The sequence below is a fragment of the Acomys minous genome (assembly GCF_964271855.1).
Source record: "Acomys minous genome assembly, chromosome: 11".
Lineage (NCBI taxonomy): Eukaryota > Metazoa > Chordata > Mammalia > Rodentia > Muridae > Acomys > Acomys minous.
In genome coordinates, this window is record NC_140492.1 from 41,510,506 (window position 1) to 41,535,613 (window position 25,108).

Genomic DNA, 25,108 nt, shown 5'->3' on the forward strand with positions numbered 1-25,108 from the left:
GTGTCTAGAGAGGTCCTGACAACCTGTGGAACACCAGAGACTGGGAAACATATACTCAGGAAAGGCAAATAGTGAGTGTTCTTAGCTGTGCAAACAGAAAGTGAGAACCAAGTGCACAGGCCAAGCTAGAGGAAGGCCCAAGAGAAGAGACAGGCTGTAACGTCTACTGGAGTAGTGGACAGCAAGGTCATCATCTACTTGTGGCTAGCATATTGAACAAAAATCTGCTCTGCTGGAGCAGATGCAAGCACACAGGTCCTTGACACCCGCACAGAAAACTCTATTAAACAGTGTAACCTAGATCATAGAGACTTGCACAATGGATCAAGATCCAGTGTAGAGAAAAAGCAAGTAAGAAAACAAGACTGTAGGCAGGAAGGTAGGAGGGTCTTAGAATTCAGGCATATGAGGAAAAACAGAACAAAACAAAACCTCTGACCAATAAAACAGAAGTAAATACATTGTAATTGTAGTACAATTGAAAATATTGGTCAGTAATGCATATGAGGAAATGAAAAGTTCACTTAATATTCTTGTTGGCCTAGCAGACAATTCAGAAAAGCTTATACACAGATTAAACAGAACTTATTCTTGTTTCTAGAATGAAGTATTTATTTTTCCATTAGTTCTGTTAACCTAAAAGGTTAACTGGCCATTTCTTGTTGAAGTAAAGTGTGTTTCATGTTTACTAAGAATTGGAAGGGACCTGGTTTAACACTTTGGGCCATCACTGGAAAGCCACTGGACATAGGCCAAGAGAGTGAGCAACACTCTTGGGCCCTAAATCCTCACTGAAGGCTAATAGTTTCAGGTCATGATTTTGCTTTAGTTATGTAAGAATGATATAGTGGAAACAGAGCTTAAAGCAAACAAGTTTAAGTATTTTGCTCTGATTATAAAAGCAGTGCATTATTATAACAAATCCAGACACATTAAAAAGTACAGAAGATGCCGTGAGAACCACCTAAAATGCCACAGCTATTTCCCATATCATTAGTTTATCTAGTAGAGTGATGGACACATGAACCCAGGAGCCACTGTCACCTGGGGAACCATCTAAATTTAGGCCAGTCTCAACTAGAGTCTGCATAATGCTGAAGCCTTCACTCTAATAATGCAGCTATGGGGAGCAGGCAGAGCCTGCTTAAGGTGGCTTTAAAGTTTCACCCTAATGGAGGGGTGAGGAGATCATAGTCAGAAGGCATCCTGCTGAGTGAAGAGCCATGCTCTGGGTGGGCCCAGGCTGGAGGCCTGGCAGGTGGTAATGGCATTGGATCAGAAGCTAAATCAAAAAACATCTCCTGGAGGATAACACAAAACCTTAATGTATTTTCAGTAGGAAAACAGAAGGGAACTTCTCCTTTAAGTTCCGACCACTAGGATGTATATGGTGAGGGAAAGTACACTCCATACATACCCTTCAAATAGATGCCTAAATCTGGGATGTTTGATTTCTTCATCTCTGAAGGTGTACCATGAGTTCCGTTCAAGAGGCAGTGACCGTTATCACAAGACCTAATGTGGAGACCAGAGGGCAAGAATCATTTAAGAGTCACGGTGGGTGTGTGAGGTGAGGCTCACAGAGGGGACAGTCATACCTACTAAGGTAATAAGACTATAAAACAAAAAATCATCTTTTCTAGACAAAGTACTGGCAGCAATATGCAGTTACTGGGACCCATACTTGAAATTCAGATGCAAATGGCTGAAGGTAAAAGTGTCTTCCTCCTTCTCCAGCTGAAACCAAGAGCTACTAAAACAGGTGAGAACCTAAACATATCTGTGAAAGATTTCAGATGCACCTGACAGAAGCTCTGAAGTGACAGAGGCAGATATGCCACACGAAACTACGTAAGGTCTAATGGAATCAATATTTGATGACACTGAATGGGTTCGTTTATTCAACTTTAGCATTCTTTGAAATAAAATCATACTAGGGCCTCAAAAGAGAGTAACCACTGTGAGGCGTTCAGCAATCTCACTTAAGTTCTGCAGAAAACACTCAAAGACCTGTAGCTTGTAAGCCTATCTCACTTCTGTGAGGAGCAAACGCTGGCTCTTTGCCACCTTAGGGAAGTAATGCCAGCAAAGGCTTCAGGTACACATCAAGTGTTTTAATCCAGGTAAGTATTAATCGGTCAAAAGGCATAACTTTCATGTTGGCATCAATACTGGAGGAAACTGGGGCATGGGAGGATGTAGGAGGGCCAGGGGACCAAAGCACACTTGCTCTTTAGCATCTAGCTTAGCAACAACTGGCTAACAAAGAGCCAGAGACAGTGAAGTTTTATACTTTCCTTTTGAATTACTCTGATTTCTTGAGTAAAGTAAAAGTACACACATAATGGAAAAGACAGTGGATATTTCAATAGATACCGCAAGAGTGATTCATCTGAAATTCATTTCTGTTCTCCCTGGTGGCCACTTCTTTTTAACGGGCAAGTTATGGTTCATTTAAGAACAGTTACATATTGAATCTTCATAATGATGATGGATTTTGATGAAACTGAATTGAATTATTCATTTACTGTTTCGCTTCCCACATGTTGACATTTTATTTTTCTTGATGTTCCAAAGGGGGAGTGAGTGACATACAGGAAAAGGAAGTGCTACTCTGCGGATGACACGAGGTGACATCCATCCAGTGGCTTTCGAGAACAAATTAGATTTAAAAATTCATTACAATTAAACTTAGGGATTAGCAACATTTATTACTTCTTCATAACTGTGGGGAGATGGTTATGATGGGTGTAATTCAAATTTAGTTTCAGTATCCAAGAGGTCAGCCACTGAAATATCATCCTCTGTGACATGGCAATTAAGATTAGATGAATTAAAATTTTATCCTTTGGTCTTGCAGTCATGAAAAGAATGAGAATCCCAAAGAAACAACAAAAAAATCTTGTTCAATTTCAGCTTTTAAAAATTACTACTCATTAGTAAGAGTTGAAGAAACTGGAGTTTGTTAGTGAAGGCATGACCTACCTTCTCCTAGCTCAGTGGGTACCCACATCTTTCAATGTAACTAACACTCTCGTAGCTATTTTCTTCTCAATAACACTCAACAGCACGATTAACAAGAAATAGCTGGCTCTTGCAGCAATCAGTGAAAGCGTGGACTGCGGTGTACCACCAAACCTGGGGAGGAACCCTGCCCACTAGCATCCCTTATGAGATTCAACTATGCTTTAGAAACAGATCCAATCCTTTTTCCAAGTATTTCTTTTTTGGCCTTGGTAAGGCAGCTGAGAAGAGTTTTCGCGTCCAAAGAAGGAAACACTACTCATAATATGTTTTCATCTGACTGAGCTGGCATCAGAAAGAAATAGTACACTGAGTAAAAATGGGGCAGATGACTGGCAGGCTTACAGTCGCCTCTCCCTCAGTCATCAGGAGGCCCCAGGCTACACCAGCAGTGGCTGAGCAGAGCTGAGCCAAGAATGGATTCAGGAATATTCTGCAAGGGGAACCTAAGTTCAGAAAATAGGTTTTAAAGCTAGGATTAGATTGCTACACACCTGATGTGTCAGTAAGATAAAAACCATATAAATGTTATTATAAATAATATTAAATTTTATGCATGCAAGGCCACGATTCTGCTTAAAGACAAAATGATAGTTCAATATATAAAAGCCACTATTAATAAGTCTTATAAAAGCCAATGTGGTGGACATGTCACAGACCAAGAATGTCTCCATTATAGTGAGGATAAGAAACAACAACAATAAAACAAAAATGAAAACAGAACTACTGTTTTTTATATTCTTATACCATCCAAGAGAAGGTAAAACAGTAGTTGGGCAAAAAAGAAGTTAAGAGAAGGGACTTTAGGACTTCCCCCAGCTGTCTTATGATTTCAGTAGAAGCACATTACATATCAAGAAAGGAAATTAATATAAATTATACTAGGCTTCACATTATGGAAAAAATTCTAAAGAAGGTTGACCTAGCTCCTTAATATTGGTTTCTGAGCAATAACTTTTCTTCATGATATATATGCTTGGAACTGATGAAATTCATTAAAATATCTTAGAGGAAATGCATGAATTAATCATCATCATGTATAATGTATAGCTACATTTTATTAAATTGTAATTTGGCTTTTTGGGTGGAGAAGGCAGCAAAATGTTTTATCTGAAATTAATGAAGAAATTATACAGGAATGATAGGCTAGAAACAGGACTTTTAGCCCAACACATACTATCCAACGGCATACAAACAGCTCCCATGTTTGACAGTATGAAGATGCTTATGCAGATGCAGGATGATACAAGAATGCTCTTTTTCTTACCGAATAGGAAGTTTGACATTATGGCAATGAGATGGTTGTGAATTCAGGGAGACAGGATGGGATGAAGGAATCTTGTACTCATCGTCATCTTCTTCTACCGTGTCTCTTGTTTTCTCTGAGAGACAATTTGCTAATGGACCAGTACACCTACCAACAGGGAAAAAAAAATCCAAATCTGTTTTAAACATCATAAATATTCAGAGCAGGAAGGTCTGATGTAGCATACACAAATGGCAATGCTACTCTTTTATCTATGTAAATGGAAAGGCCTTGAAATATTAATATCAAATATTCATACCTATGGTTTTAAAGGGTACAGTAAGAAAAAAGGTAAACTATTAAAAAAAGAAAGGGCTTTATAAATAAAGCTGTAAGAGAAAACGTTCGCAATTATTCAAACCCAAGCAATTAAAGTGTTAGCTGTCCCCACCCATGTAGTGTAAATGGGTGAAGGTGGTAAGAATTAGCTCCACCCACTGGGAGCATGGAGTTCTTGAAAGGTTCAGCCTTGTCTGTGGTTAGTTCCTATAGTTTAAAAAAGCTATGAATGAAAAAACCTAACGCTCTTGTACACTGATAATTCTAATGCTAGAGTTTCTCTCACAGCACTAATTAAGAACTAAAAATGACCAGAATTAAAAGCAGATAATGAAAGAATTCATTAAACCTTTGCTTTTGAAATGCATCATTTTTATAACTTGCAATACCTAGTTGGTACAAGCAGTTACAATGAATAAAATAATTATTTAATACCATGATGAATTTGAGCTTTTTACTTGATGATATGGGTAAATATATAAAATTAAAGTGAAAAATACTCTACTTCCTGTGTGGAATTTAATCTAACCTTCCTACTGCCCATGAAATATTCCAAAAGAAATATGTCCAAACACAACTTGACCAACTGGGAGACAGACAAATAGTTTGCATGACACTAGAAAACATGGATCCAAATTCATCTTATTTATCATGAACTTCATAGGAAATGTTTAAAAAAGTGTAATGTTACAGCACCTTCTGTAGAGGGCGCAAGAGCCTTTGGTACATGAGGCAATCACACCCATGCATTTTTCATGTTCATTGCTTCTCGCCACAGGTTGAGTGTCTCAGTTTTCATACTTTTTTTTCTTCAAATTTTGGAACATTTACATATTATCCCAGTTGCATATCCCTAATGCCATGGTCAAAAGGATTTGAATTTTGGAGAACTTTCTATAATTATTTCACTTTCAGGCCAGTTGTTAGAATGGAAAAATAGTTTCAGAGGTGTTTTGTGTGTGTATATGTGACTATGTGTGTATTTGGAAAGATATTTTGAAAAACCTAATGTTTTAAAATTTCAGCTGTATATATAAATTTCTAGAGAGTTCAGAGATCAAAGAAAAGGGTTTTTTTTTTTAAAGGAGGTCTCAAAAGCTACTATTTTAATTCTTCTTTGAAGAAGTTTTAAAGATTGATTTTTAAAGCTGTGCTTGTTAGAGATACTTTAGGATCCAAACCACAATTAATGGTGCCTGGAAACATTGTTGCAGTGACAGAAGGAACACAGGCTAGGCCCAGAACACAGGCTACTACATTCATTAATAAACCCTAGTGTTACAGCTACCATGTTTCCTTGGAAGACACACTTTCCAACCTAAGGCAACAGATACCTATGGCTCAAAATGATGAACATGTTTTACTAGAGTAAGAAACAATTGTATTGTGTTGCAAACTCTAAATCCTCCCAAACAGACATCAAGCTCACCAACTACTGCAAGGACCAGGATGTCTCCATCAACAGAGGAAAATACCCTGTATGTATCTATCCTTTGTCCCAACATACTTTCAGTCTCAATGCACTCCGTACAACTCATGTAAGATACTGCAGGGACTTAAGAGAAGCTTTTACCTAATATTCAATAATGACATTAATGGCAGAAACCTTTATATCTGTCTGTTACAGGTAACTCCAATGATTTAATACTTCTAAAGAAGCACTTCATTATAAAGAAAGAATAACCATTTTTAATTTGTATTACATTTATTATTTATTTGTGTGTATGTCCTTGTGCCAAGGTATGTGGGCAGGCCAGAAGACAACTTGGGGCAATCATTTCTTACTTTCTGCTGTCACCATGTGGTTCTCAGGGACTGGGCTCAGGTTGTCAGGCTTTGTTGCAAATGCCACTATCCACTGGCCATCTTGTCAGTGCAAGAAATAAACAATTACAAAAATTACACCTGGTGTAGCTAAATCTAGATTTTACCTTCATTGACAGAAGAAGTTCTTTGCTGGCCAAATGGCACTCATTTTGTCTGTCACACACCCGATGTAAATATGACAGGCAATAATTTTCTAATATTTTATGAAAAAATAAGGGTTCAGTGTCAGAAATCACTAGTTGGAGATTTTATTCGGTTAAATGGATTCTGGTGAGTTATAACTAGACTTGAAGAAAGCTATGTGCTATTGATAATGAAAAACACATACTGGTAGTTCCTATTTATCAGCATTTTAATAAAGTCCTTAAAGAAGGTCTTCTACTTTCTCTTAAGTCTAAGGGTTTTAAAATTTTATTAAAACTTTATTTAAAGAACTTTTAAATTAAAAAAAAGTAAAATTATGCAGACCCAAAGTCTACACATTTTAACTTTTGTATAGTGTGAGTGAAGAAGTGGCAGCATAAATGGACTTAGAATTACTGTTCTTGTGTTATCTGGACAGTAGACGCAGGGACGCGGCTACATCAGTCAGTAACTTATATACCTTGAATGACAGATACTATTTTATTTTATTCCTTCAGGACCTCAGAGGGATAAAGCAGGGCAAGCTATTTGGCTGGCTCCAAATTAAAGATACCAAGTCATCATCTGGCCACTTATATGCATTACTTCAATAGCGATTTATTACTCTGCATTCTTGCTATGTCTTGCACTCACTCTGCTGCCATTTCTGAGTCATAACACACGTGAATACATTTTTCCAGGTTGCGGAACTATTATCCCCTTAACTTGAAAGCTATCTGAGCCTTCCTAAACACACATTGATTCACTGTCTTTAATGTGCGTGCACATGCATGATGTTAAAAGAGGTCGATTTTCAGGCATCACAGTGATATTTTCTGAGGTACTTGGTGAGTATTTACACCTTTCAAATGCTGAAGAATCACAAATGTATTAATCCCCCAAAACTGCATATTCCCAGAGTGATGTATATGACCACAGGGCACACTGATTGTTCATGCTATTACCATCACCTTTATAACAGACCTCAAATATCACCCTCTCCAAGTGGGTTTCATTCCTAAGTGGAGCAACCCTTGACACATCAGCTTTCTTTGAAAACAAAAAACAGACCCCTTCACAATTCTCATGTTTATAAAAATCCCCGTGAAACTGGCAACAAATCCAGTAATTTTCTTTGACCTTTTCTATTATATATACTTAGCATACGTCCTTTCATTGATGTGTTTACTATACTGTTATTTTCCTGTTTCTGTCTAGAATTGCAACATGTTTACGGGAAGACCTTGAGTTCATCAAGGATTACCCTATTTTTGCACATAATTGAGCACTTACAAGCTTTTAGATAAAAATAATGAGGGGGTATTAGAGAAGAAAATGACCAAGCTGGTAAAAAAAAAAAAAAAAAAAAAAAAAAAAGACAGAAAGAGCAACAATTTTCAGAACCTCTATAGACAGAAAAGCATTTTAAATAATATGCCATTTTACTTGTTTTCCATATGGAAGGTCTCTGTTCACTCACTAATGGCAGAAAGTAAAGGCATAAATGTTTTTTATCAAAATAAAAGCTCAAGCTGCCATGTTTTACTTCATGATCCTTGCGCTACACTGTTCTTACCCGAACAAGAAACATCTGTAATTCAGAGAGGCCAAAGCCCAGAGAACCAGCAAAGCAAAATGGTGACATTTGACAACCTTATTTTGTGTCTGCAGCACATAATATTGGCTTGAGTTCTACAGTGATTCTGAGGGTCCTTTTACCCTATCGGGAAAAGGTAAGCGATGCCACAGATTTGCTTTTAACCTGGAGGCAGAGCTGCAACAGCTGTATAGCTGTGCCCCAGGATCAGGCTTCTCACACAGACAGCTGGGCTCTCTCCCTCACTTCTCCTGTGTTTCTGCTTAAAGACACCCTTTCAGAGGCCTTTCCTCAGGACCACATCTAGAGTGACAGCCCGTGTATCATTAGTCACTCTGTCCCACATTGGATTTTCCTCCCAGAGTTTAGCTCCAACTGACAACACCCAATGCTCTGACCTGCTTACTTTCTGCTTCCCTCACGAGAGCCCCATTCCCTACGCGCTGGGGCTTGGATCTCATTCTCCCCAGTCTCTGATGAGCACAGGAACAGAATACACATAAGACAGCTGGGCACAAATCCGCCTTTCTTCTCAATGCACCTCCAAACTAGGACCTTATCTACTTACAAGATGTGTAAAAAGACCAAACATCATCACCTCCCACATGGTATGAACCCAGTAGTATTGGTTCCAAAGTATATGACAGCCTGTGATGAATATGCCAAAAGCACAGTGACCACCTGCAGACAGAGAAGCCTGGGCCAACCGTTCTCTCAGAGCAGTGACATCCCTCAGCGTTCTACTACGCTGTTTCACTTGGAAGTATGCTCTCCATTATCATTTATAATATTGTGTGTGATCATTTGACAGTACAGTGTGCCAAGGACAATAAACGTTTGAACAATTTAGTCTTCTACTTGATTAAACTTAAAAATCAAATTAGTCAAATACAATTTAGTAAGCAAATGTATAATAATTTCCCACATTTATATATAATGTATATATTATATTATAATTTAAATATGAAGTATAATAATCCACATGAAATTTTTGTCCTCTCTTTTGTGAAGTTATAATAAATAGCTGTATCTTAAGCTTTTACTTAAAGCTTTATACTCATAGTTAGCTGTCAGAAATATTAAGTAGAAACCATTTAGGAAAAAAAAATCAGAAAATGGATTACCCTTACAAACAATGACTGTTTCTTTTCACTTTCACTTTACACTACCATATTTTCAAAATGAGTTATAAATCGCATAATAAGAGTCAAATAATCATCAAGATGAAGATTAGCCTGAGAAGAAATCTCACAGAATATCCTCTGCCCTCAAGAAAACAGGCATCGAGTACCACCATCAACTGCTTAATAATCATACCTTGATAGCTATTTCTAACAAAATAGTCGAAACTAAAATGTAACTTCTAGCTTGGTATTTTTATTTTAGCACTGTGGGTTTCAATATTTGTGAGAACTAGAAGTTCATTTTAGACAGTGATTTACAACTTTACTTTGGGTTGGTGTTTGAACATGGACCAAGAATCTACGCTGGCAATGGGGATCTGAATGGCCAACAGCCATATGTCAGTGAGTATACGCTATTTCCCAAGACCTTTGCTCTATTATCCTCCAACGATGTATGCTCCTTAGACACGGACCATACTGTGAAATGGGTCAAAGTAGAGAAGTATTAATAATAAGTTACGTGGGTATTATCCAGTAGAACAATTTCATTATCAACATTATATCAGATATTATAATAATGTGAACAATATAATGGTTATACAAAAAGTATCATAACCATTATAATACTGGTAATATTAATAAGGGCAATAGTTCAACCCATACTGTCTTCTGCAATAGGATATGGCCAGCCAGCTATAGCAGAGAGCATTCAGGTCACCTAAATTTCCAACATCATTAGCACCATATAGTGAGTAACTGATAACAATTGCTACAGAGAAGAGCTGAAGCTCAAAGGAATTTTAGATAGCATTTAAGTTAAACTTAGAAGTCCAGAAAGGACCTTCTTCAAAACAGGACAAGTAATTAATGCTGGAGTAAAGTGTGGAACCCAATTGCTGACTGCAGAATTTCATGAGTTCATAGGAAAAACAGCTATATACATTCAGAAAGAACAGAAAGAACATGGGTGTGACAATATCAAATGGCAAAGGAGACTATGGAGTCATCTCTACAAATAACTTAAATGATGACAAAATAGGTCTCAATGGAAAAAAAATGCTCAAGTATTAAATTTGGATGTTGATATTCTGGGTATGTCTACTCATTAGAATTATGATTTTATTTTCTTTTATATACTTTATATAATTTCTACAGTTATAGCTACAGGAGAAAAGATAAATATACCCATAAAACCGAACACATAGCTATGGCTAATTTGTAACATAGAAGATCAAAACTAATTTGTTGATAAACATGCTTGTTAAAATATCTTTTAGTTAAAAGTAGAAAATATCGAAGAAAAATTGGGAAGTGGAGAGAAGCTACCACCTGATCTTAGGGCCCTTACAAAGCTAAATGCTAGAGACATGCCGGTGAGTGCCCTTCACTATGATTTTGCTGTTCGTGTTGACATACAGAAGGCCCAAATATAAACAAAGGAAACACAACCCTTTCTCCAGTCATGCTTACACAGGGGAGGGGAGCTAATCAGGAACGGGGCCCATTGCAGCTATTTGTTTCCTAAAATCCTGAAGTCAGAAGCTACGGACTTCACATGTCCTCCTGCGTGTGCACATGCTCGAGTTTACGTGGAACTAGACTGTCAAGTCTGTTCTCACAGACACAGACTTTGTGACAGAATGCTTGTGACTGCTTCTAACTGCTGTGTCTCCTGGACCTGGCCATTCCTTTAGGAAGGGGCTTAGCTTCTCTACTGTCCTCTATGGTCTCAAATTCCACTCTGGTGTCATCTTAGGCATCCTGGTGTGTCCATCCTTGGAGATTCATCCTATCTCATGTATGAACATGTCTCACTGGCACAGTCAGTAACGGCTTTCCTTAAAGAACTAGCTAATGAGCATTGCACTGTTTGGTGCAGTGTTCTCTTGTGACTTCACAAATGGTAAAATATTGTTTTCTAGAGTGTATTAGATTTCTGGAAGCTGACATTTAGCTTCTCTTTTTTCTTTTTCTTTTTTTAAAAAACTAAATCTAATGGGTACTCAAGGACTAAACTTCTGAGGTTTTTAATTATAAGAGAAGACCTTAGCAAAGGTTAGCCATGTGGCTAAAAAGTTCTTGTCTAATAGCATATATAGGCCATCAAAACCAACTTATAGCCATGAACAAATGAAAGAAATGAAAAACAGAAAAGAAAAGAAAAAACAAAACTCCACGATCTTACTAGATTAAAAACCAAACAATTAAAAAAATGTTTTTTGTTTTTGTTTTTTTTAAATTTTCCTTGTGAGTATTCAAAAGCATAAACCCAGTTTGGGACCTCTAAACCACCCAGTCTTTTTATAATTAGGTAAACACTATAGCAGAGCACATAATTATTTCTATACAAAACAATAACCTGCAACAGAAAGAATGCAAATCAGTATTTACTATTATTATTATTTTTAATACAGGGACTCTCTCTGTAGTGCAGGCTGCCCTGGAACTCATTATCTATCTATCTGAAGGTGGCATCAACGTTATGGCAATCCTCCTGCCTCAGCCTACCAAGTGCTGTGATTACAGGTACCCACTCGCAGTCCTTCCATTGTCACTCAGTATCAATTATTGAATGGAAGTCACATGAGTTTTTATAAAAGGGAGAGGCTGAGACATGAGGCTTGAGGAGTTAAGTGGAGCATGGTGAGTGGGGGTTTGCTTGCTGCATCCAAAACACACGCAAGACAGGTGTGCATACAATTATAGGGCAAGCATCAGGAATGAGGCAGGAACTCTTCAGGTGGTTAAAAGTCTGTAGGATCTTACCGCTGGCTGAAGAGGACGGAGCAATGAAAGAGAAAGCAAAGCTGGCCTGGGAGCAGGAAGAGGGCTGGGAAAACCAGGAGGGTGGCGAATCAGCTTCAATGATGAGAGTGTGTAAGAAGGGGAGTGGAGGCTTGGCTAGACATCACCTCACTGCCCAGCATGCCGTGTCCCCACTTCCCAGCTTTACATCCATCGATACCAACTGGAGGCAGATATGATGACATGCTGAAGGGTCTTTCAGAAGTCTAGCTGTGAGTCTGGGCTGGCGACAGGAATCTTAAGTGGATAGGAAAAACTCCATAAGGACTATCTACAGATCTTCGGCACTCAAGAGGTTTGAGAAGCAGGGGACTCGGGCTAACTTCACTGATGTCTAACTGGGTAGTGGGATAAAGCCAAGAAGATGACGCCTGGAGGAGAGAGTTTGCTCTGCAGCTCTGCCTTCTCTGTGGGTGGAGGATACACTCAGCTTCCTTGCCCTGTTGCTGTGTTATTAGTCTTCTCAGGAGTTTAGTAAGGCTGTAGGAGCTATCATCCGAACTAGGAGGTCTTAAGTTATGATACTTGAATTTATAAGTCTGACCAAAGTCCTTTTGTCTTAACTGAATCCTTTCTATTCACCCTGCAGTTTATGTACTAAGAACCTCAAAACCATTCTTTTCTGTATCACTATATGTGTACACACAATCCCCAAATTCAGTGGAACTCACTTTATGCTAGGGAGAAGGGTGGTGACTGGAGGTGGAGGGGAAAGCCGAGGAGGAACATCGTATTCTTCACTGGCGAGATGTCCATTGGAAAAGACCTGAAAGTAAGTCAAATGGGTTAGCTGCTGGACTTTTAACTCCTGGCAAAGCCTAAAAACACAGACGCTCTTAGAATTTCACATAGCTCATATAATTTTAGATTATTTAGACTAACGCATTATCATACAGTTTAATCAGGAGTAAGCAGGATAAGTGATAACTTACCATAACTCACAAGATGTTACAATATGACTTTTAAACATAACTGAAAGGCAATGCTATAATTTATAGACATCAGATTGGGACAGCAGATTTTGTTGCAGTAGGGGTTGGTTAGAGAAAGAAGAAATGTGGGCACAGTTCCCATTTTACTCCCCCCCAACGCAAACATCTTCCTAGGGCTACTAGGACCATTTTCAGTTTACTGATACCACAGTGTGTGAGTGGACTCAGGCAGGACAGTGCTATGCCCAGGCCAAGCTTCAGAGCCACTTTAGATGAGGAGACAATCGTCCTGGCTTCCCATGTGTGTGTCATCTCTAAATATACTTTTGGTTTGTAAAAACCACAAATAACGGTTTCCTTGTTCATGAGGTGCTATGCAGAGCCAACATTTCATCACTGGGGATCCGTAGCTCCCGGTTTCTGGGTGATGCAGTAAGGCCGGAGAAAGGGCCTCAACAACGGGTCTCTGCCTCTCTGACGATCTGGACCTGGGACAGCTCAACAATGGTAAAAATGGAATGGTGTCTTTGCAATGGCATACTCACAAGACCACAGGCCTTTTGGGGTTTGCAAGTAACCATTAGATATTTTTATCATTTGTTTCTTTTGTAAACTCTTAATCCATCTTTAAATGGATGACTAGTAGTAGATCAAGATGGATGAGATATAACTTCAGTTGGCTTGGCTGAGTAAGGCAGATCCACTGTTTAACATCTCTCTGTCATACATATTAAATGGTGATGAGTATCTAAAAATGCAAAGGCCGTTGGGTACCCTACCTATCATCAGATTGAAAGATCACATCTGAGATATAGCGATGCGCCTATCTATTGTAAAAAGTCCAATTTTATAGCATTCAAAATTTCACTCTAAAACCTAGAGCCTATGTTAGTTCAAATTTTCTTTCCCCAGTCTCCCCTCATTAGATTCAACACTGCAGTTATACCCTGATAAAACATATCTTTAAATGAAATGATTTTATCACGGCTTTTGACTGAAGACCATGTAACAGAACATGACAAAATTTTTTTGAACTTTGCTAGAGAGGAGAATTTTCCTAAGAGATACGAATCATTACAAAGTTCAATGAAATCCTTTAACATGAAAATGTCTTTTATCTGATGGATACATGCATCCAGCTACAGATGCCAATTATGATGTTGAGTATTTGAAACTAGTCTTCACCAAAATTCTTTGCATTGCTTGATCACACATGGTCTAAGACTTTTGCAATAAAATCTAGTGATTTTGTCAAAATTACATTTAAAACTTGTGTAAAATGAAAGGTTTGCTGTTTTCTAAATGTGGACTGAGCTGTCCTTTTGGGTAATAATATCTATCATGTTAATACTTGACAAAAGTTTGGTAACAAAAGGGAGCTGTGGAAATAATTCACGGTATTGACTTTAGCTCAACAATAAGCCAACTATAATCTTATAATCAAAACATATGAACACCCTGGAACAGGAATGCCATACCCAAGTGTGTACTGATATGGATAGAAAAGCATGTTTCAAATTTGATAAAGGACTGACAAGGCAATTCACAAAACAGTGTGTGTGATACTGAACTTCACAAAGGAAGTCTCCTGACACACCAGATGGCTCAGCTGCTGAAGTGCTTGTTACACAAGCAAGAGGTCCGGAGTTCCTATTTCCAGGCTCCACGTTACAGCTGTATGCATCTGAAACCCCAGCACTGTGATGACAGACCACAGGAGATCACCAGACGGTCCTAGTCTAGCAAATCAGTGATCTCTGCGTTCAGCGAAAGGCCCTATAAAGCATCGGATAGACGTGCCAGGGAGATGGCTCCATGATTAAGAGCACTTTCTACTCTTTTAGAGAACACAGGTTCAGTATCCAGCACCCATATGATGCCTCACAATTGTCTAACTGTATTATTCTGAAAGCAACCCATCTGATGCTCACTTCTGCCCTCTGCAGGCAACAGGCAAGTACATGATGCACAGTATATCATACAGACAACAGAGTTATCATTGGGAAAACACAAAATTGATTACTAAGGTCTCACTCTCTGAAAGGGCAATAACTTACAGGCGTAAGTAACTTCTTCTTTACTTTGTGAAACAAATTACTACATTTCAAACTGTGAAATAGCATTTTATCTAATGGATTAAACAATTATTATTGATAGTAGCTTAAAGATTTCTCATGTCTCTTAAAATTTAAGAGTGTTTTTTCTTTAAGCAAACAATTTATTTGATGTCTGTAACGTAGCTATCTTTCGTGGAGAATTAATGCCACATCGTACCTGTTGGTTTGAAAACAGTCTTTTATTTCTCTCTCACTTCATAGTAAACTCCCTTACACGCTTATGTGCATGTAATGTTGGGGCTTCTATGCATGTTGAATGACAACGGCACAGGTGGCCTCATTAGTGGCAGCACTGACCAGGGAAATTTCTTTGCTATCACTGGAAGAAACATCGGACTTTCTTGAAATACTCTTAGCAAATACACATCATTTGCTTAGTAGCTGGCCTTCCTGTAATCCGCTCTACACTATGTCCCGAGGGTTAAGCATATTCTTAGTACCATATAGGAGATTCTCTATAGCTCTTTCTAATTAGGAGACTGGAATTATGCAAGCATGCAAACAGCCAAGGGCTTACATGTGCTGGGCCTCCATCCTGTGACACTAATGTGATTGTTTCCAAAAGGTAATTGTTGGAGGATGAAATCTAACATGCAATTCTGAATTCCACTTTCAACCTTACCCATCTGATCAGACCAAAAGTTGTTGCCACTACCTGAGGGCTTGCCATATACCAGAAGCATCTAGGTGAAAATAAATATCATTTGTTCTTTAGAAATCTGAAAGACCTGTTTGCAAATGGTGGAAACAAGAGGCTGCATCACTGAAGAAGCCCACGGTGAAGTCCCACCCACTCACGTGAGGCTGTGGTTTGTCTCTGGGCTCAGCCTCCTTCATGACTGTCACCTGTCCACCAGAAAGGTTAAAGATTTACACTTTTAAAGTCTGCATCATGGATTATCTTAGTTTGGAGCTATGACTACTTTGAAAGCTCTTTCCTGCATAAAGAACTGAAAAAACTTCATACTGAAACTGGTTTCAACCTGTATTACCCAGGTTTACTGCACATGCCTTTACTCTGTATATACACAACTCTCCTTTCCAAATTAACCTACTATCACTGTCCACACTTCCTAGCTTGCGATATTCCTTCCTGTTATTCCAAGGGGGTGGTGGTACCCCTGTCTGTCTTCTCTGTCAGCCTCCAGCCAGGGTTCCTCTTGCAGAAAACATTCTCTTTCTGCTTTCCCTTACAGGATTTCCTTTTCTTTCTCAGGAAGCTACATATATATGCATGATTCTCATGCACCTTTCTTATTAAGTTCATCACTGATCTGTCTCTTGGGCCGTAGACTGTGCTGCTTTTAGGCTGTAGTTCATTCACAACACTCGCATTCCCATATTGTGGCAGACCTCCAGCTACACATGCAGCTGAGTGAGGATGACTAAAGAAGCACAATCCTGAAGGCTCAGCCGTGTGGAAGCCATCCAATCTGGGCTGTGTAATTTACTGTAAACCCGGCTACCCTAGACTGTATTCCCTGTGTCCCTCTGGGCACCATGTAATCTTAACCTGTATGCTTGGACCCTTTACTTGTGGCTCACAGATTGTCTAATATCAGAAGAACAAACATTTGAGACCCTTTAGCTGTATGGAAAAATATTTCATGAAAAATTTGTTCAAAGAAAAAGAGGATGCTTGTTTTAAAAATGTGTTTATCTGTTTGCTTTTATCTGATAGGTGTAAGTGCTCACCTGAATGTATGCATGTGTGCCATGAGGGTGTCAAGATATTAATTTTTATCGAACTACAAAGCAAATGTATTCCTTATTTTATGACTATAATGCCTCCACAATCTAAAGAGTACCTCCTCGTGTGTTCTCCAGTGTCACACTGCTAATGAGACCTGTGGACACAAGGCTCTCCTTTAGAAAGCCTGCTCTTGGAACTCACAGATAAGTTTAAGATGATATGTATGAACATGTGTTTCTTCATCCAAAGTGCAAAAGTCATAATCACAAGAAGGGGATCATGCGACACCCTTATCTAGCGATACCTTCAAAAGATTATTAGACACAGGACCATCTGTAGAACAATGTCACTGCAAGGCACATGACAAGTTAGTGTTTATCACTAAGACCAGCTGGGTCCTCGGACTCTCAAAAGGAACCAGTAAGGATAGATGGGTACAGTGTTAATGCCCAGAAGTAAGATCTTCAAGTTTGTATCATCTTAAAATATCTATTGCAAAGAGTTGGTTCAAGCAGCAGTTTTCTTACGACATGAAATAATCTTTTAGTACATAAGCATGGCAATAAAATATACACAATGTAGTTTAGACCTTAAAGAATCTTTTCTTCCCCCTCGGAAGAAGTCAATGAAATGACAAAAATAAGGAATTATGAGAAATGTCTATTCTTTTATTTCATGGTGAAATACTCATGGAGGGAGAGTGGGAAGGAGAGAGAGAGAGAGAGAGAGAGAGAGAGAGAGAGAGAGAGAGAGAGAGAGAGAGAGAAACATGTGAATGAAATCCAAGAATCTCCAAGAGGTTAATTAGAAACAAGATGGAAACCCAGCTCTCAGTGAGCAGTGAGCTTCACTAACCGTAACAAGCCTCTATTAATATTTCAGAACTACAGCTAATATCACAAAGTACAAATCCACACCTACAAGAAATCTTCACCCCATTTTTACTCTATAACCTCTTAGAAATTAACAGCTGTGTTCTAGAAGGGCAGCTTTGTATTTACACTGACTTACTGTAAGGTAATATCTGACAGAACCCAGAAACAAGGGGTCTTCAAAGAATTGGATCTGGTGTTAACTATACTAAGCATTTCTGAAGTCATTCAGAAAACATGGTGTGCCCTGCCGCCTGAGGACAAACAGTTTGTTCAGATGAGAGCTTCTTCCAAGGCTCTTCTCAAGACAATTGTCACCATGCACAAATGAAAAGAGGCTAAAGGAGAAACAAACAAAACCAACCCCCCCAATTTTTTCCAGCCAGGACTCCAGGCTGTGGGAAAGTCCTTTGATGACAGGCTAATGACTTCTAGCTTTTTCTATGTGCTTTGTCCTTACACTTACATTATATTTAGTTAACCTTAAAGAAATCTTTAGGACTCTTCATAATTATAGGAGCTGAGAACAGTGCTATGGAAGGCCACTGGCAAGGCAATCCTGGTATTCAATCGATGCTCCTGTATTTAATATGTTGCCCCTGAGGGCTGACTCTTCTTATCACAGGATATTTCTGATAGACTTACTAGTATTATTAACTATTAGTGCTAATGATGTCACCACACAAAGTTTTCATCATCATGGTGCTTACACACACACACACACACACACACACACACACACACACACACACACGCACGCGCAGTGCACAAACACGCACACACACACACACGTGCACACACATATGGGAGTACATGACAGTGCCTTTTTTTCACATGAGACAGTGTCCTGCACTCCTGCTGGCCCTGAGTCCCTATGTAACTGAAGATGCCCTTACGCTTCTCAGTCTCCTCCTGGGACTATGCATGCTGTTTCTCCCTGTTTCCCAAAATGTCAAATGGACACATTAAATTCAATCCATAATTTTGAAGGAACAGACAATACTAGCTCTTAAAAAAACATAAAGCTGGGGCCAACTCAATATTAACTACAGAGATGAGATGCCAGAGATCTGGTCTCACACCTATGGAGTAAAGTACCAGAAACAATTTCAGGATGGTTTCCTGGGAGACCACCCAGTCTCCGTGGCTGCTGCTGCTGCTCCTTCAGTTGCCTGCACAGTTAGAGTCTTTCTTTTCTGAATGCAGGTGACAAAGGGGTAGTGTTTAAATGAGGTCTTAGAAGTGTGGGGATCGAAGGATCCAGAGGATCCTAGAAACCTACAAGAAGAAAATTATGATAGGCAGATTTGGGCCCAGGGGTCCTACTCAAACTAAGGCACCAGCCAAGGACAATAAAGTCCGTAAACTTCAAACCCCTATCCAGATCTAGCCAATGGACAGGACATTCTCCACAGTTGAGTGGAAGAGTGGGGTCTGACTTTCCCATGTACTCTGGTGTCCCATATTTGACCACATCCCCTGCATGGGGAGGCCTGGTGGCACTCAGAGGAAGGATAGCAGGTTACCAAGAAGAGACGTGATACCCTATGAGCATATACAGGGGGAGGTAATCCCCCTCAGGCACAGTCATAGGGGAAGGGAGTAAGGGGAAAATGGGAGAGGGGGAAGAATGGGAGGATACAAGGGAGGGGATAACTATTGAGATGTAATATGAATAAATTAATAAAATAAAATAAAAAAAAAGAAGTGTGGGGATCTCTGCTTTATAAGGAACAGCTTGCTTGGTGAGGAAACGTGAAGTGGGCCATGTTTTACATATTGGTGAGAGGTTCAATTCTCTGGGATGGATCAAGTATAGTGTCCTCCTAAACAACATCCCATCCCATGAAGACTGATCTATGACACGTGCAGTACACATCATTTCCAGTTTTGACTGAACAAGAAGACTTAGTACTGCATAGTATGATTCTAATAACACTGAGCTATTAGTGGGAGAAGCTCTCAGCAGGACAGTGAGGAGGGGGACCAAGCTCGGTCCAGCTGTCTCGCCGGGGCATCGACATCTTAACTTATTATGCACACAGTCTTTTCCTCATTTCTTTCGTGTTCAACTTTAGATAAGCTTCTCACTGCTAAGAACCTGTAGATAATTAATGAGCATTGAGAAGTAGTGTGTTATCCAGGTGAAAACAAAAACGAAGCACTGTCCCGCATTTCATACCGGGCACAGAACTCTTGCTGGAAAGCTTGCCAGGCTGCATCTCCAGCTTCTGCGGGGCCCATTTCCTTACCCTGGCTCCTTCTGAAGGCAAATCGTGACGTCTGTGTTTCCGCATAAGGACCTGGTCGGAGCCCATTCTACTGTGTCTTCCATTTAAGTTGGAATTTGCTGTGAGTCCGGGCTTTGGAGAGCCATCCCCTAGGATGCGACATCCCATCACCTGATTACTCCCGAAGGCGTCCCGGGGGCACCAGGCTTCAAGAGGCATTGGCTGGTCCCTGGAAGGCACACTTTCGCCATGGTGGAAGTGTCTGCTCAGTCTGTTGTCAGGTGGGATCGGGGGAGGCCTCTCTGGCGGAGGCGGGGGATCTCTGAGAGGGGGAGGTGGCGCTGGCAGTGGTTTGTCTTGCTTTCTCACCATGCAGGGAGAAGACTAGAGAGACACGAGAGACAAAACACAAAACCGAGAAAGAACAACATTTGTGCCATTCACTGAAGAGACTTTTAGACTCATATTATCGAATTTCATTTTAGTCACCATGTGATATTATTAAATTTCTAATAAGCTTCTACATGACGTTTTATAAGTTTCTTTTATTACTAATAAAAAATTTAAAATTAATGAAAAACTTACGTCAAAATACCACATTAAAAATTTTGAACAAATGAGAATCTATATGCAAAAGTTCTAAAACTCATATAGGAAAGACACAGAAAGTTAAAATTATGTTTTGGCTGCCATTATAGTATCTTGGCAATGATTATTTGTAAATTTCTGTGATTCAAGAGACAGAGCAAAGCCCAATAGCACTGTTGTCACTGTTTCTTAATCTTCTAAGAGAGAAATGATTTGAAATATTTAAAGTTTTAAAATTCCATTTTGGTTTCCTCCTTACAGTACAATGGAAGCCATATGGGCCGTTCGCTTTGGATGTTTTCACAGTATCAACAGAACAGTGATGGTCTAAATGGCAAAGCACTAATTGATACAACCGTGACTTTCTGGGTTCTTAACAGGAAAAATGGAATTATCAGTCAGTCAAAGTGTGAGAGGAAGGTATATGCTCCCAATGCATGACTCTCAGAGCTTCAGTGTTTATTTATATGGCTAGTTAGTAAATGCTTTATGCTTTTTACATTAGGATATGCCAAGGAACAAGAATTTGCCATATGTCTACATAATTCAAAGTTCTACCCTAGTCAGGAATCGCATGGGTTTAAAACCAGGTTTAAGGCAGTGTGAGAGAAGGAAAAAGCGTTAAATGTATTGCACTCTTTAGCAATCCTGGACTGTAAGCATATTAGCAAATGGTATTTAAGTTTTTATAAATTTACATTTAATAAAGCAAAATATGCTCTTATTATTAAATTTTAAAAGAATCCACATAAAACTAAAATGAACTGTAGGCTTAAGTTAAAATTATGCCTTTAATATTTAACAATAAAATAATTACTGTGCAAATATTGTAATTTGTTGTAATTAATTCCTGGGTTTAAGGAAAGTACATATGATTCTGTCTTCTGAGTCACCTGAAGCATGGGTGATAATGTATCACACCTCGAGCCCTTATGCAAATATACTCCCCTCACATTATTCTTGTCACATTATGAAAATAAGTGTGAAATACCATTTGATAACAGCATGCAAATTATTATAATGCATATGATGACCTTTTAAATCCATTTTACAGAATAATATACCTTACATTTCTATTTATTTCAGCAAATCATGGGTCTACAGACATGCTCTGAGTAATTATGTAACTTTTATAGTAATTTTATAGCAAAAAAGCAAGGGATATGGCAGTAGGCTTGCCATAAAGAAAAGGAGAAATGTGCCTCAGTTGTTTCTAAATAGTTAAAAGTCTCAGAAAAATGATGGCACTGACTCACCTTCGGGGAGCCTGTGGGGCTGCCACAGGGAGAGCGCACGATGCCTTTCTGAATGAGATCCAGGCGAGGAGGCACTGGCGGCAGGCTGAGGTGGGGGATCTGCAGAGGGTCTGCCTGAGGCTTTCTTCTCTGGGCAAGGGGCGAGGATCCTGGAGATGTGACTGGTGAGTTCTGCCGGTCAGTGCACTAGGAGAAAAGCAGAGAGGATGCTGGGTATCTGTGTGTAAAATAGAGAACATCCTGACCTTGCTGAGGTATACAGTTGGGCTGGCTGCATGCACACTTGTTAAGACAAACGCTGAATAATAGATATGAAAGGAAAAGACAGAAAGTTTTTCCTCACACCTTGTAGGACGGGCCTCAGAGAAAAGCACACTAGAGTGCAGCGCAATCCAATATAGGCTTTCTTCCAGGAATGGCTCTTTGTCCTGAGGAGACCAGAAACACACAGTGCAGCAGCGCTCATCCCTATGTCCTCCTAGATTATAACCTTAAAGAACTATTTGTAAACAGAAGTTCTTTATTCCGAATACTACACTCACTACGTATCATCCATGGAAAACCACGAAACAAGGTCAGCCTTAAAATAACTAGGCATTTAAGACAAACACATTTAAACCAAGTGTTTTTCTTTTTCTTAAGCTTCCATATGGAAAAGAAATCCTCAAGCTAGGTGCTCTTCTTTAAAATTAGTTAAGCAAACCTCAGAAGGTCTGTACTAGTTCTGAAACAGTCAAGATTCTATGCTGCCATGGATAAAGAACATGGAATATTATTCAGGAGTAAAGAAGAATGATTTATTGTATCTGTGGTGATATGCATAGAAACTCTATGACCTAAGACAGGCAGCAAAAGACAGATGGTGTGTGTGCTCTATGTGAAAGTGAAAGAAGCTCATCTATGGAAGAGCAGAACAGTGATGGGCACTAGAAGGGAGGAAGGGGACAGATGTGTGCTGGGTGATGGGGATGAAAATGCACCCACCAGTATGAACTAGTTCTAATATCGCATAGGACAGGACATAGATAAGTGTTAGGTACTGTCTAAAATGTTCTCACACTGACTTAAGAAAGCAGAGAGATACAGGCTGCCCGCCAAGGAGATGTCAGGAACTGGTGACACTTAGGCTAGACAGCTAGAACTTCACATGCAAACCAAAGTTGTCACCCTGAGGACAATGTGAAAGAACAGTGTGTTAATTAAAATTAAACAGGAAGAAAAAGAAATCCAAATGCCACACCCCTGTGCATCTTTCTCCTACTGCTTATCTACAAAATTGCATCTACACCAAAATAATGTAAACAAAACCCTACTCCTAATATAGCTTAATTAATAAAGTGTTTAAATAAGCACTAAGGGAGGCAGAGGCAGGTGGATCTCTGTGAGTTCAAAGCCAGCATGGTCTATAAAGTCCAGGACAGCCAGGGCTACACAGAGAAACCCTGTTTCAATACCTGCCCCCCACAAAAATGTTCAAAGAATTTTAAATATTAAGAGAATAGATTAAAACCTTTCTATTAGACACATATGATAAAACGGAAACACTTGGCGGATTATTTGTTCTTACTAACACTGATTAAAACAAAACCATATTTAGAACTAAATTTTCTATGAGCATTTTGTTTCTAAGGCAGAGTCTAAAATACAGAAATCCCTACCTACAATGTTAAAAGTAATTTAGGCATTCACATTTAAAAGTAAGATCACTGTAATTAATAATAATGTTTTACTGGGCACGGTGCCAGCTTCCACACATCTTTCATTTCTCTAGTTAGCTCTCCAATGCAAATAATACACAGTTACTGTGAACACTTTTGAGTTAATCCCTACACATAGATGTTGATGCTTGTTACATACCCAAAGTGCAGTTTTATGCAGTTCTGAGTCTGCTCTATACTGGTTAGCAATGTACCAAGAGAATGCAACTGCCATCAAATGCCATTCCAGAGCACAGTCCTGAAACTGCCTTTCACGGACATACTGGCATTTATTAATCATATCCCTGAGGTGAGGACCTGTACTGAGCTCATTGTTTGCTGGTATAAAGTAGCCTAAACATTAGACTCTTTTTCTGTTTTGTTTCTTCGAGACAAGGTCTCTCTGTGTAGCACTGGCTGTCCTGCCTCTCAAGTGCTGAGACTAAAGGCGTGCGCCACCACCACCTCGCTAACATTAGACTTTTAAAGAAAGATTATAAAGCTTTTACATCACAGGAGAGTAATCAAACTCACTGAGAAATTAACTAATGTGTGTGGCCCTAATACACAGAATTTATTGTACAATATCCATAACCATTCACACTGACGAGAATGAACCATTCTTTCAAGTTAAGGGAAGTGAGTAACATATCACTTGTGTATCTTTTTATTTTTTATTTAAGTAATTTGTTCAGATTACATCTCAATTGTTATCCTTTTACTTGTATCTTCCTGTTACCCCCTCCTCCTTCTTTCACCCTGTTCCTCTCCCCTAGGTCTGTGACAGAAGGGGACCTCCTCACCTATGATATGATCACAGCCTATCAGGTCTAATCCTGGTAGCCTGCTTACCCTTCCTCTGAGTGCCACCAGGCCTCCCTACTATGGGGAAGTGGTCAAACACGGAGCACCAGAGTTCATGTCAGAGTCAGTCCTTGCTCTCCACACAACTGGGGCACATGTGCTGTCCATTGGCTAGATCTGAATAGGGGGTCTAGGTTTACTGCATGCATCATTGGTATAGTAGTTTGAGTAGACCCCCCTGGGTCCTGATCTTTCAGCCTTGATGGTCTTCTTGTAGGTTTCTAGGACCCTCTGGATCCTTCTATTTCCTCATTCTCCCATACCTCTCTCGACTGGAGTCCCAATAGGAAGTCCTAGCATCTATCCCAATCTCCTGCTAAGTGAAGACTTTCAGGGGACATCCATGTTGCGCTAGTGTCCAATTATAAGGGAGTATATGCCATGTGTATCTTTTTGGGTCTGGGTTAACTCACTCAGGATGATCATTTCTAGTTCTATCCATTTGTCTGAAAACTTCAAGAATTCCTTGTTTTTAATAGCTGAGTAGTATTCCATAATGTACCACAGTTTCTTTACCCATTTTTCGACTGAGGGACATCTAGGTTGTTTCCAGATTCTGGCTATTACGAATAAGGCTCCTATGAACATGGTTGAGCATATGTCCTTGTTGTGTGGTGGAGCACCTTTTGGGTCTATTCGAAGGAGTGGAATAGCTGGGTCTTGAGGTAGGCCTATTCCCAGTTTTCTGAGAAAGCACCAGACTGATTAGGTCTATGTTACCTTAATTGCTGCCCTTGCCCTCAGAACATTGGGATAACCCATCCTTTTTGTTG

General features: G+C 39.4%; 1 protein-coding gene across 2 annotated transcripts in view; it reads right to left on the minus strand.

Annotated features, from left to right (window-relative positions):
• CBLB (Cbl proto-oncogene B) overlaps positions 1-25,108 on the minus strand; it is a 178,444-nt gene that overhangs the window by 19,696 nt on the left and 133,640 nt on the right. For both annotated transcript variants that reach the window (XM_084802238.1, XM_084802239.1), the window contains exons 11-15: positions 21,775-21,960; positions 19,952-20,314; positions 12,757-12,851; positions 4,292-4,438; positions 1,418-1,515 (exon numbers count right to left, since the gene is read on the minus strand). In XM_084802238.1, coding sequence (XP_084658364.1) covers positions 1,418-1,515; positions 4,292-4,438; positions 12,757-12,851; positions 19,952-20,314; positions 21,775-21,960 — 889 coding nt within the window. The remainder of the gene's footprint in view (positions 1-1,417; positions 1,516-4,291; positions 4,439-12,756; positions 12,852-19,951; positions 20,315-21,774; positions 21,961-25,108) is intronic.